At 43.3% G+C, this 14669-nt stretch overlaps 1 protein-coding gene across 1 annotated transcript in view; it reads right to left on the bottom strand.

Moving 5' to 3' along the window:
• The window catches only part of TTC39C (tetratricopeptide repeat domain 39C), a 133561-nt gene that overhangs the window by 31107 nt on the left and 87785 nt on the right, over nucleotides 1-14669 (bottom strand). Inside the window, exons 5-6 of the mRNA XM_066247008.1 lie at nucleotides 9451-9805; nucleotides 7611-7779 (exon numbers count right to left, since the gene is read on the bottom strand). Coding sequence (XP_066103105.1) covers nucleotides 7611-7779; nucleotides 9451-9805 — 524 coding nt within the window. The remainder of the gene's footprint in view (nucleotides 1-7610; nucleotides 7780-9450; nucleotides 9806-14669) is intronic.

Raw genomic sequence — 14669 nt, 5'->3', positions numbered from 1 at the left:
AATAAGGTATGTGCAGTGTGCATAGGGATTTGTTCATAGTTTTTTTATAGTCCGGCCCTCCAACGGTCTGAGGGACAGTGAAATGGCCCCCTGTGTAAAAAGTTTGGGGACCCCCTTGATTTAGAGAAAAGAAAGGACTAGAGAGAGAAAAAAGTTTATTAAAATGTAGACTTGTTCCTAATACTTTCAGATTTGCCCCTAATACTTTAAAAATAATCAAGAAAAATAATCACTTGTATATAAATGGACTTTTATCACTACCATAGGCTTAAATGAATGAAAAGAAAAAAAATTACAAAAATTCAAACTTACTGATTCACATTTTATTTTTTATTTTTTTTAATTAATTAATTTATTTATTCATTTTTTAGAGAGGAGAGGGAGAGACAGAGAGAGAGAGAGATAGAGAGAGAGACGAGAGACAGAGAGAAGGAGAAGGGTGGGAGGAGCTGGAAGCATCAACTCCCATATGTGCCTTGACCAGGCAAGCCCAGGTTTCGAACTGGCAACCTCAGTGTTTCCAGGTTGATGCTTTATCCACTGCGCCACCACAGGTCAGGCTTGATTCACATTTTAAAATTGAGATGACCACGGGTCAACTTCCTAATAGCTCCTTACATTGTAGAAATTTAGGGAAAAGTACGTATATTAACTATATAATACTTACAGCCCCACAGGTACATGCACACTCATTTTTTCTAATCACAGGCCTAGATTTACTGACAGCTCTCAACACCAAAACAAGTTATTTCTCCTGACAATAGAAAAGAGAGAGAAAAAAAGAGAGAGGGAGGGAGGCCCTGCCGTTCTGTTAAGTGGTTAGCATCAGCACGGCAGGTGGATGTCCTGGGTTCGATTCCCAGTCATTGCACACAGCAGAAGCAACCGTCTGCTTCTCCACCCCTCCCCCTCTCACCCCTCTCCCTCTCTTTCTTTTTCTCCTCCCACAGCTATAGCTTGATTGGTTTGAGTGCATCGGCTCCAGGCACTAAGGATGGCTCCATGGACCCTCCACCTCAAGCCCTAAAAATATCTCAGTTGTGAGCATGGCTCCAGATGGGCAGAGCATCGGGTGGTCCAGGTCACAGTGTATGCAAGAGTCTGTCTTTCTATCTCTCCTCCTCTCACTTGGAAAAGAAGAAAAAATTAAGAGAAAGAGAGAAAATCTGAGAACCTCCTTCCCAGGCTAAGTGCTCAGGAAGAATAACAGCCACCATCACACCACCACTTAGCACTGTCACATGTTAAGTACCGTGAGAACCTATTTATTCTTCACAGCAACTTGACAGTCACGAGGGGGAAGTTGGTGGAGACAGGGCAGACCTAAGATAGGTAACAGGACAATACGGGAGACGGAGAGGGCTGGATGTGGGAGCATGCAGACATGCTGTGGAGAGATGCACAGGCAGTAAAGCAAGAAAATTCCGTTGGCAGCCTGGCGGAAACGATGTGCTTCCGCAGTCCCGAGAGCAAAGTCACCTGCCATCCTGAGGCGCAGTGAAGCCCACACACCAGCAGAGGTGTAGGACTCACTGTGGCATCAAGTTAGGCCATCACAACAGAACATGATGAAGCCACTACAGTAAGGGCTATGCGAGTGGCTGGCCAAGGGCAGACATGTTAAAGACATGTAAAAAGTTGTTCATAATGTTAGAAGAGAAAGTGCACATCATCTGAAGACAACGAGTACAGGAAAATGTAAATTAACCAGCACACATTGAGCTAGTCACCCTGTGTGACAGCCTGCTCACACAAAGCTGCTGTTAAAATAATTTTGCAGATTCTGAGTCACTGAAGAAACTGAGTCAGTGTCATATGATGCACCTGCCTAAATGAGCCCCAGACCATGCTCTGTTTCTGCTGATCAAGATCTCAAGGGGCTCCAGCTATAACCTAAATGCTCACCGAGAAGAAAAAGATTCTTTGCCAGCAAAGAAGGCAACATGCTGACTGAGCCCTGTGTGTTTTCATACTCTGAGCTGGGACCTCGTGGGGGCAGCGCTCCTCATCGGCAAAATAAAGGATGTCACCATCTGATAGCTTCCTACAGGGTTACCTGGAAAGATGAATAACTACTGTCATCTAAATACCTTGAGGGTAATACTATTTCAACTTAGCCCTAAAATCCTTTTATCCTCTGGGCCTTTGGGAAGAAACACTCACCACATTTCATTTGATCTTCAGGCTACAGCTGACTAAACAAGTAGTAATAGATTTTTCAGTCTTTTTTCCCCCCTTAAAACCAAGTATCAGTTGGGTAAGTAAACTGCTCACAGTGAAAAAGTTCTAACATCTACAACCGCACTCAGATCACAATTTCCCTAAGAGAGACTGAATGCCTGTCAGAAACTCAGTAAGTGAAGCGTTTTTGTTTTAAATTAAAAATTAGCTGAACTTGTAAACCTGACAAAATATAAATCCTGACTTTTACATTTTGACTTAACAGCTTCAAATCCGAGTTTAGAGCTAGTAATACCCGTTGCTGTGTTGCACACAACTGTGACCTTGAGGCTCTCACCCAGTCAGCATCTCTGCCGAACACTGACCCTAGTTGTCAAGTCCAGAGTTATTCAAAACGTATAATGCTTACCCTTTAAGAAATTTACATCTAGGAAAGCACTTACCCTGGACCCAGCTTTCACTTCAGGAATGATCACTGAAGCAAGAAGGTTCAGTCAATTAAAAATTTCCTTTTACAGTGTTATTTCCTCCCAAAAGAGAGAAAATTGAATAGGCTGAACATGCTTTCCTACATGTAAGACCTTTATCTTGAGTTTGAAAAAAAAGAACACTAACATACAGACTGGTCTCAACAGATCGATCAGAACTATGTTTATAAGGTAGTGTCGCTGTGGAGAAACTTCATTTCTTCAGTATGGCCTTTTCTTCTTCCTTCTCTTTTGATTCAAACTGGCCTCATCCAACACCCTGAACTCACCTGCCTCCTTCTCCCTTGCAGAACCATTTCCTTAATCCTTAAGCCAGTGGTTCTCAAAGTGTGCGCCAGGGCACCCTGGTGAGCCCTAGAAGATTGCAGGTGCACCCTATGGTATTCCAGAGAAATATGTGCCTCTTGGGGATCAAAAAACCAACAAGGTTTTTGAAGTTTAGATTTTTGGGGGACAGAGGTGTGGGGAATTGGCTGTAAGCTGACAGTCTGCCCAACCCCCCACCTCACTTGCCTGATTAGGTTGCAAAAGGCTGTTAAACTGTGGTGCTAGATTGTTTACACTACCCCCCCCATGTTCTCCAGGAAGACTGGAGGCAAGTTTCTTCTGTCCTTTGTTTGTGTAAAGTTAAGATTTGCTAATGCCTCACTTTGCCCTACAAATAAAGCAAGATGTGGTTTTTGGGCACACTTTGTTCTTGCCAGCAGCCCTCTCGACCCTGTATTTTCTTAATTCCACACCGTCCCACTAGGGACCTGGAATTACTAGTTGCTCTGGTTCGTGGCATGTGCCCAGATATAAAAATAAATATAGTTACTCTATTATACCATTTAATTACGGAAATACTGTTTTTGTTAACACATCATTATTATATTTATTATTAACACATCATTATATTATTTTTAGATAAATACACCCAAATAAAATGGATAGATTTCTCAAAATGCAGCATGATAATGAAGAATCCGATTCTGGAAGGGAGCAAAAGTGTAAATAAAACAGGACTTGAAGGCTGATGGGCAGAATTTAATTTATAGCATTTTCCCATTTTTCATCACTTAACACTGAACAGTACGACTGGATTAGAAACCCATTCATGGAAGCTTCAAGTGATTTTGGTTTAACATTAACAGAAGAAGAACTGACAGCTATATTCTCTGATCGTGGATTGATGATTAAACATAAGGAATTGTCTCTTGAAGCCTTTTGGATGTCTATAAAAGAAGAATATGTGGCAATATCTAAGAAAGCTTTTAACATTTTACTACAATTTTCAACATACTATTTATGAGAATTAGGATTTTCTACCCTCAACACAAGAGTAAAAAGAGAGGAATTCTTCAATGCATTGATGAGGAAATGAGAATTTGCCTTTCAAATATATGAAGAAATCGCTAGGACACATCAGGCTCATGTTTCTCATAAACACAAGAATGAAAAAACTTAACACATTCGTGCTAGGACCTGACAAATTTATGAAATCTTACTGAGAATGTTATCTATATATATAAAAAGATAAGTTTTGTTTTTTTTTTAACCCGTTTTACAAATTCTAAAAAGCATAACTCGGCCCTGGCCGGTTGGCTCAGCGGTAGAGCGTCGGCCTGGCGTGCGGGGGACCCGGGTTCGATTCCCGGACAGGGCACATAGGAGAAGCGCCCATTTGCTTCTCCACCCCCACCCTCCTTCCTCTCTGTCCCTCTCTTCCCCTCCTGCAGCCGAGGCTCCATTGGAGCAAAGATGGCCCAGGCGCTGGGGATGGCTCCTTGGCCTCTGCCCCAGGCGCTAGAGTGGCTCTGGTTGCGGCAGAGCGATGCCCCGGAGGGGCAGAGCATCGCCCCCTGGTGGGCAGAGCGTCGCCCCCTGGTGGGCGTGCCGGGTGGATCCCGGTCAGGGACATGCGGGAGTCTGTCTCTCCCCGTTTCCAGCTTCAGAAAAATACAAAAAAAAAAAAAAAAAAAGCATAACTCAAAAAATGTAACATAAAAATGTTTTTTAATGTTAGAATTTAATTTTGTCATATGTATTTCATTTAATTAACATAAAAGCATGCTTAGACTTTTTTTTTTTTCTTTACTATTTGACTTACCTTAACATATTTCTCAGAAATTTGTATATAGTGCAGCTACAATTATTTGTAGGATTTTAAATGAGCCCTGACTTCAAAATGTTTGAGACCCACTCCCTTAAGCCCTCAGGACAATGAGGTTCTGATCAGCATCAAAGAATCTTTACTTTTTATTGAACTTACTGGGGTGATACTGGTTGATAACATAGCTTTCAGGTGTACAATTCTACAACACATCATCTGTATACGTCTAGTGTGTTCACCACTCCGAGTCAAGTCTCCTTCCATCACCATTCATCCCCCTTCCATCCTCTCCTTCCTCCTCCCATTTCCTTTCCTTCTTATAATCACCATACTGTTTGTTGTCTGTGAGGGTTTTGGTTTTTTTGTTTTTTGCTTAACCCTTTGCCTCTTTCACCCAGGCCCACAATGCCCTCCCCCCCTCTGACAGCTGTCAGTCTGTTCTCTGTATCTTCGAGTCTGTTTCTATTTTGTTTAGCATCAAATAATCTCAGGAACAGAGCCTTGGGTCTGTTGACCACAAAGACAGAGTTTTAGTCAAACTGGAGATAACATCAAGGCCTCAGTCATGTTTCAGCTCCAGGTCCAGAAAAGCACCGAAACCAGATGAATGTCAACCCTATGGCTGGCATCAGGACCAGACGCACTGATCAGCTATCTCCCGCCCTACCGCTAACCAATCAGTATGGGCCAAAACCGTGACCATGACCCTAACTCCCTTAGCCTCCGTGATTAATAATTTTCCCCTGTATAACCCACCCCCTGGAAGCCACTGACGAGCCAGGTCTTTGAGTAATAGCTTACATGTTACTACAGGCATGGAGAACTTTCTCTTTTTTTTTTTTTTTTTTTTTCTTTTTCTTTTTCATTTTTCTGAAGCTGGAAACAGGGAGAGACAGTCAGACAGACTCCCGCATGCGCCCGACCGGGATCCACCCAGCATGCCCACCAGGGGCGACGCTCTGCCCACCAGGGGGCGATGCTCTGCCCATCCTGGGCGTCGCCATGTTGCGACCAGAGCCACTCTAGCGCCTGGGGCAGAGGCCACAGAGCCATCCCCAGCGCCCGGGCCATCTTTGCTCCAATGGAGCCTTGGCTGCGGGAGGGGAAGAGAGAGACAGAGAGGAAAGCGCGGCGGAGGGGTGGAGAAGCAAATGGGCGCTTCTCCTGTGTGCCCTGGCCGGGAATCGAACCCGGGTCCTCCGCACGCTAGGCCGACGCTCTACCGCTGAGCCAACCGGCCAGGGCTGAGAACTTTCTAATAATAAACCCTTTCTTTGCTGCAAGTTCTGTTCATAGATTATTAAGCTTTGATGTGTGCAGGCAAACAGACCCCTTTTAAACTGGTAACAACAGGAAGAGAAAACCAGGACAAATATAACTGAAGGCTCATGAGGCTAAATGCAAAGAAAAGTAGTTTCCAGATAATAAGAATAAAAACAACTTGGACATGGGTTTAAATAATTCACATCCTGGTGAGCTTTCGGTGCTGTGTTTCAATGATAAATTACTAGTATAATATAATCCCTAAAATGCAACTCCATATATAAAAGTAAGGAGCTCTCAGATTTAAGGAGGTAATTCATGAAGGAAAGAAATTATTGGGGAAATAATACATACTCCATTTCCAACACACACACACACACACACACACACCACACACGTGAACAAAACATCCCTATGCTCATGAAAACATTCATAGGCATAAATCTTCAAAAGCACTCATGGCATTTGCTGGGAGCTGATTTCGGCAGAGTGTCTGATTACCTGAAGGGCAGAGGTTGTTAAAACCTCTCGTTGATCTACCACTAACTGTAGGTGAGAATATGAGTGGTTCACCTAGAACCCTGGTGGGCAAACTGTGGCTCGTGAGCCACATGCGACTCTTTGACCCCTTGAGTGTGGCTCAAAGGCCAGTTTAGGAGTACCCTAATTAAGTTAATAACAATGTACCTACCTATATAGTTTAAAAAATTTTGTTTTCAAAAGAAATTTTAATCACTGTACTGTTGATATTTGGCTCTGCTGACTAATGAGTTTGCTGACCACTGATAGAATGAATACAGCCACTTCTTTCATGCTTATTTCTTATGAACATTTTCATTTCTGTTCAAGTCTTCATGTCGTCAAGCAAGCAGACAAAAAGAGAGGTGCAAGGGAGAAGCAGAGCAACCTGTCCCCTCCCTAGGTAAGGGCGTGTTCTGTTTCTGCGACTAGCCAGCCTGGCCGCACTTGCTGGGTGAGCTCGGGAAGTCACTTGAAGCCCTCTAAGATCCCCTTGCTCCTTTTCTATAAAATGCTGATGACAATTTTGTGTCTTTGCCACAGGGTCGTTCTGAGGATGAAATGTGTAACATTAGTGCATGTACAACGCTCTGGGCACAGTACCAAGCCAAATGAAGCACATGAGAAATAAAAGCTACTATGATTTCAAAGCTGATCCTGCCCTTGACATTTAAGGCAATAACTTGTGTTTATATATCCATTGTTAACCAAAATGAAAATTTAGAAGTAGGTTATTAGTAACTCCAAAAAAAAAAAAACAACCCCACAATTGTATGTTGTGTTGAGACTCGCTGACGCGTCTGTGCTTCCACATAGAGGCCCCAGTCTCATCCCGTTACCGACACACATCTCACCCCAGCTCCACCCTGGCTCCTGAAGGGTCGGCAGCTGACATTCAAGGTTCCTGGGAGGGTCTTTCAGGGCAGTGACGCAACGAAGGGCACAAAAGCAAACTGTTCCTTGGCCCCTGACATGCAAGCTCACTGGGAGCTCGTTCCCAAGACAATTATAGATGTGGTCAACAGAAGGTTTTACTCAATTTTACAAAAAGGGGGAAGGCACCTTACCTCTAATCGTTGTATCCGACCCTTGAAAAACATAAAGAGGGAAGAATTTGGATAAGCAGCTTCTTTCTTGAGAAGAATTTCCTTCGCTTCCTCCAGGCCTGCTTTGTTATCACTGCCATCCAAGGCAAAGAACGGACGGACGACGGTGTGATACCAGAGCAGAGCTAACCTAAGGGAAGAGGGAGACACGTTGAGCGGGACTTCACCGGGAGCACTTCTACTTATAAAAAACCAAGGCACACTTCTTTCAAAAGATGACTATGCAGTCTCTGAAGTAAAATCAGAGTGTGTTGCCCCATTTTAACTATCAATATTTGGAAAACTGCAATTTTAGCGCCACATATAAATCAGCGTACTCTCTTCCATCAGGTGAGAATAAGATGACAGCCTTTCGTTCTTCTGAGGCTTCTAGATGAATCTCTATACCTTACTCATCAATGCACAAGTTAGAAACAGTAACTTGTCACCATGAATGTACTGTCCCCTCATAAGGAAAGCATCACTTTTTTTTGCAAAAGGAAAATGTTGCTTTCTCCTGTGTTCACAAATGTTAGGGTGTTATGTGCTAGAAACAGAATTTAAATATATAAACCACAGGCAAAATTATAATTAATTGGGTTAAAATAAATGAGAGGACCAGATAAAAAGGCTCTTTCTCTGGCCTTTGAGGATGCTCAACTTAAAAAAACAAATAAGCAAATCACTTAAAATTCTGTCACTTCAAATTTTATCCCTTTCCAGAAAATGTCGTCTTAAACTAGGTAAACAAGACAGTCACTGGGATCTGCTTTAACCAACACAACAGATATTTTTATGTAAATGTGTCCTTCTAGCATATTCATAAATGTGGTTCTTTTCTGGAGATCAGCCTAATTTATATTATTAACTCAATTCATTACTCTCTCAGAAAATAATATTAAGATATCAAGAGACAAATTATCACAAGTTACAAATCCATTAAGTCAAATTAATAGAGGACCACTGTATGTGTAATTTAATAAGCCTGGGGAGGCACAAGTTATTTTTGAAATGAAAAATTAATGATCTGTTCAATAGCTACCGCTGAATAACGGTTAACATTCAAATTCCTCCACACTGACATGAGTAGAAACAGAGCTCACTAAGGCTCTTTGTGTATCGATATTTTTGGAAAAATTCTGACAAGTGGTATAATGTCCAAGTACATCAAATGTCTGCTAAAATTATTCAAACTGCAAATGGTAGCTATTTACCAAAACAAAAAAAAAAAGCATAATTTTTAACTGATGGAGTAATGGGTAGACCCTTGCTCTGGAGTGTACACTCTCATATTTAAATAATTGTCACTTAAGCTGAGACTGAGCAACAGAACATGACTCAACTTAGTGGAATAGCACAAAATATCCAAAGCCACATATAAGAGACCAATATGTCAACCAGAATCATCAAGGAAGATTACCCAATATGAGAACATAGGAATAAAAAATTCAGAATCACAGAAAAGTCTTATCAAATTTGTATCCTTTAAGTCCAAAAATCAGAATTGTGCACCTCAGTGACTGTGGTCAAGGTCACAAAAATTGCTTATAAAGTCATTTAAGGTTGAAAAACAGCATCATTTTACCTGTTTAAACATAGGACTCTGGTATGAGACTTAAGAACAGTGCCTCGTTCTCTAAAGACAGCTTCTCTAAACTCCACCAAAAACATGGTCCTTGTCATCGCATTGAAAGGCATCAGTCACGGTATTACGTCAACCAATTAAGCATTTTACCTGAAGATTCCTTTAAAGGTTTCGATTGCTGTTCACTTAGTTTCAACACTATATTATCTACCAAAGCATTGCAATATAGCTACTCACGTAGCTAAAGGGGCCTTCATGTCCTTACTTTCGCTTGCATACATCAGTGAAGAAAGCCCCTGGAGGCGGTCTCCGGGAAAACCCAGCAGGTTGATGATTTTGAGCAGGTTTGGGGGCACCATGGATATGCAAAGGTGAAAAAGGCCATAGCCAAAGCTAACAGCACCTTTCAGTCTGTTTAGAGACTCCTCAGACACCCCTTCAGTCACAATATGATTATCATTTGCAGCATCGGAAGTCAGGGGCTCTTCAGCTAGCTTCTTCTGATACAGCTCCTGGAGGGCATTGATGTCCAGATAGCATTTATTATAAATCTTCCAGGCTTTCCTAAGGATCCACCCACCTTTTATATATGCTAGAAAGAGAAGGAGAGAAAAGCATAAAAAAAAAATAAGCATTCAAAATAATTTACCTCCGCTAACAATAAAAGATAATGAACAGCCTGAAACTTGAGCAAAATTTAAAAAAAAAGAAAGTTAACCACCACCTATCATTGTTCCTTGTTTTCTTTATAGGGCTTAAATTCTTTATTTGTCTGTTTCCCTCTACTACACTACATGACCCATTGGCAAGAACCAAGAATTTTTTTGTTCACTGTTGTATCAAGCCCCTCACACATTAGCTGGAGCACAGTACATAATATAAACTGAACGAAAGAATGAGTAAATGACAATGAGCATGCAAGCATCACTTGACTCTGACCTTGCTTCATGCGTGCTGTGACACATAAAGCTCTAGGACCATGCCTTCCTGACCAGCCTCTCCATCACTTCTTACACCGCTCTACTCTGTTTCATTCCTCCTCAAGGCCAAGCTCTAAGTCGAATGCACTGCTAAATGGAGGCTTGCCCCCCCCCCCATAAAAAGCAATAAAAAGGATTAATATTTACTGGGTAAAGAAATGGCCAGTTTGTTAAAAGCCTTCAGTGTTAAATTCAGAATTGCAAAGAATTCTCAGCTCATTTCTAGCTAATACGCACCAGTGACTTAACTGCACATCAGGATGACTTGATTTGGTCTGTGGCAATGGTGCTCATCCTGTCTCAGCCTACCGAGCCAGTGATGAAGGATGGCAAAGATACTTCAGAATGACCAGGCAGTGGCACAGTGGATAGAGTGTCAGCCTGGGATGCTGAGGACCCAGGTTCAAAACCCCAAGGTCACCGACTTGAGTGCAGGTTCATCCGGCTAGAGTGTGGGGTCACCAGCTATGAGCATGGAATCATAGACATGACCCCACAGTCACTGGCCTGAGCCCAAAGGTTGCTGGCTTGAGCAAAGGGTCACTGGCTCGGCAGAGCCCCCAGTCAAGGCACGTATGAGAAGCAGTCAATGAACAACTAAGATGCTGCAACAAAGAACTGATGCTTCTCATCTCTCTCCCTTCCAGCCAGTCTGTTCCTTTCTGTCTGTCCCTCTCTCCCACTCTCTCTTTCTCATGAAAATAAATAAAAATAAAATAAAAAGCTACTTCACCCCACAGCATGAAAATCTGTTAAAAGATGCTTCCATTAGGGCAATTTTCCTTCCTTCCTTCCCCTTCCTTCCTTCCTTCCTTCCTTCCTTCCTTCCTTCCTTCCTTCCTTCCTTCCTTCCTTCCTTCCTTCCTTCCTTCCCTCCCTCCCTCCCTCCCTCCCTCCCTCCTTTCTTTCTTTCTTTCTTTCTTTCTTTCTTTCTTTCTTTCTTTCTTTTTTTTTTTGTATTTTTCCTAAGCTGGAAACGGGAAGGCAGTCAGACAGACTCCCGCATGCGCCCGACCGGGATCCACCCGGCACGCCCACCAGGGGCGACGCTCTGCCCATCCGGGGCGTCACTCTATCGCAACCAGAGCCACTCTAGCGCCTGGGGCAGAGGCCAAGGAGCCATCCCCAGCGCCCGGGCCATCTCTGCTCCAATGGAGCCTCGGCTGCGGGAGGGGAAGAGAGAGAGAGGAAGGAGAGGGGGAGGGGTGGACAAGCAAACGGGCCCCTCTCCTGTGTGCCCTGGCCGGGAATCGAACCCGGGACCCCTGCACGCCGGGCTGACGCTCTATCACTGAGCCAACCGGCCAGGGCCAGGGCAATTTTTCTTAATAGAGCCCTTCTAAGAATACGTGTCACAGAAACACTTGGAGGCGAGGCCTGGGTTTTCCTTGCCACTTGGCCCAGCGGCCCCTCCCAGCCTCGTGCCCTGCCTCCGCCTCCCCTCCAGTGAGTATTTTCCCTTCTGATGAGGAGTGGAAGAGTGCTATTTGAGTGTGTCAACAACACGTATTTGAGAAAAAGGTCTTCTACAGGGAATTTTTTATAAAATAGTTCTGTGATAACCGCAGAAGGGAGCTTATCCACTTGGCACTGTTACCAACATGGCATCAACCCCGTGACACCAATGTATAAATTAGAATATAACATGAACCTTCCTAGACTGCCAGCCCTTTAGAACAGCAGGAAAAGAAGTCTTTAAAGAGTTATTTTTAAATTATAGAAAACAGAGAAGGGTCCAATCCCTGAACTGAAAGCGATCTAAGAATATATGGTATGTGCAGAAGAGAGTTAACACAGCAGGCTTACTGCTATCCTTTGCAAGACCTGCTTACATTGTCGGCCTTTGGCTGGTATCTGGGAAATTGGATTTGGGGGGCATCCCATCATTCCCAGAACTGATAGAAGTGGCTCACTGTGCCTATATTGTTTGTATAAGCAATGTGTTTTATGCTGAACACCTGCTCTCCTTCTGGGAGTCTGGAATTTAGGCATGTGCAAGGCAGAGGAGACCTACACAGTAGCCCTGGCCCCTGGGTCTCTAACGAGCTTCCCAGTTGGTAACATCGCACATGTGTTGTAATACACATGGTCTTGGGAATTAAGTATATCCTGTGAAATTCCACTGGGAGAGAACCTTGGAAAGTTCTTCCTGGACTTCATCCTGTTTGCTTTTTTCTTTGCTGATTTTGCTTTGTAACCTCTGCCACAAGCAAATCACTGAACTGAAGGTGTTAAGGACCCCCAATACATAGAACAAAGCTATTATTTTACTTCAATGTGTTGATTTTCTGACAAATGATGACCATATGTCCTATAAAACCAAATTCAAAAACGTCCAGATAATTAGCGCCCGTAGCCTAAGTGCACTGAAAAAGAATGCTATAAGATAGAATGAACAAGCAAAACAAATTAGTCTACAAAAGCTTTTTTTTTAAGGGGACTACTTTTATAACTTTATAATTATGAAAGTAATACATGTTTGAAACAATTTATTTTCATTCAGTTCAATTTAACAAAAATATGTGAGCAAGTATTACATTTCAGATACTGAATAATAAATAAAACCGGGATCGTGCCTTAGAGAGTCTCAATGACTTTTTCCTCCTAGACAGAGTACTGTGGGAAGAGAAATGTTTTTTGAGAAAACCCTGGAATCTTCTGTATGCTAACAAAGCATTTAGGCTGCTCCAATATGCCACACACTGAAAGATGACTCAGTTTATGATTCAAAAGGCCCAACAGCTAAATGAAAACAGAAAAAGAAAAGATAAATTGGAAACTAAAATATATATTCTTGAGAACCCAAAAGCATTTGGTCTCTAACTGGAGAGAAATAAAGCTACAGGTAACAAAATGAAAGAAAAAGAAAACTTGCCAAACCTTAAAAAACATTATTCAACTCTTAAGTTCCTATTCTGTGCCTAGGACTGATCTTGGCACCTCAGGTGGATACAAAAGAACTAGAAGACATACCTAATCTCAGCCCGCCACATGCCCACAATAAAATTAAAAGGTAAAACAAATGAAAAACAGAATTGGGTAACTAAGACTATATATCTGTTTGCTTATGCTCCACTGGGCCATCCATAGAAAATGAAAACGAATAATGTCGAGATTACGGGTAAAATTTTACTTCCTTCTCGTCCTTAGATTGTTTTCTATGTAATAAACACACTCATGAATTTAAAAGTGCAAAATAAATATGGCAGGATTTCAGCAGAAAATGTTTCTCCCTCCTACCCCATGCCTACCTGGGAATGTAGAGGGAAAAAGTATCCCCGTGTCCCACCCGTCCTATCCAGGCTGCGGCCGCTTTTCTAGGGGCGGGGCTTCCGTTTAGGGAAAGCAGCACCCGGAGCAGGAAGCGGGAGTGCAGATGAGCCTCAGGTGGACACACAGTTCCACCAGAGGCGGAGGATGACGGGGACACTGGGCCGAAGGGGCAGGGATGATGTGCTCAGACTGTGGGAGCCCCTGAGGTCCAGCGGAGGCAATGGACACACCAGCACGGGAGAAGCAGGGAACTTCTAAGATTTGGGCTGAAGGAACCAGTGTTAGGGAGAGGAGCTGGAGCAATCCAGATCTCAGGCAAAGAGTTACAGAAAGGGGTGGTAGGTAGCAATGGGAACACACCCCAAAGTCTATCCTACCTGCACAGAACTCAGTTAATAAAAACAAAACCTGGTAAGGTAAAACAGCCATGTTTATAGAATGAAAATGAACTTAATTCAACATGTCTTTTAAGTTCTTGCTTAAGACAGGCACTTCGGTGCCAGTGCTAAAAGCATATGTTGAAGGTGAGAGTAACAAGCTTTAATGAACTTGATTTGACCCAGGAAAACAGAGCCCCAGGTTTTGACTAAGTCAGACTAGAAACTAAAAATGTGCCAAACAAAGTTAATTCACGTGTAGAGAGGTTTTGTTTTTACTACTTTCTAAGTTCAATTTGTTGAAACAGTTTCCCCAGGACTGGCCTTACACCCAGTCCCAAATACTTAGTGTCCAATGTCTGAGCACAGCCAGACCCTAGGGAGGAGCCAAAGCTGAGTGAACCTCAAGCTGGTGGTGACTCGCGCTCCAGGCAGACCGACTAACCGACCGACCGACCTCCGCCCCTGCAGCTCAGAGGAGCAGCAATGTGGCCAGTGAGCGCACCTTCCCAACAAACAGAGGAGCTGTACTGAAGAGCAACACACTCTGCACGGCCTTCCTGGGGCTCCCCTGAAAGGTCAACTATAAATCATTCAGACACCGCCTGTGCCTGTGGAGGAGGAGTCCGACCCTCTGCCCTCCCCCATGGGGGCCAGCCTCACTCAGCTGGGAGGTGGAGGGCAGAGCGGACGCAGGGGTGGGGGCGAGCGGCGGAAGTCCTTCCTGGCAAAGGGCAAGGGTTGTCCGGAAAATGGAAATATCCAGCTATAGCAAATTGACCTTGGAAAAAAAAAACTGTAGATGTTTCTGTGGGGACTATGCCTG

The sequence above is a fragment of the Saccopteryx bilineata genome, chromosome 11 (genome assembly GCF_036850765.1).
Source record: "Saccopteryx bilineata isolate mSacBil1 chromosome 11, mSacBil1_pri_phased_curated, whole genome shotgun sequence".
NCBI lineage: Eukaryota > Metazoa > Chordata > Mammalia > Chiroptera > Emballonuridae > Saccopteryx > Saccopteryx bilineata.
The sequence above is the reverse complement of the archived record's forward strand: the minus strand, read 5'-3'. Positions and strand labels throughout refer to the sequence as shown.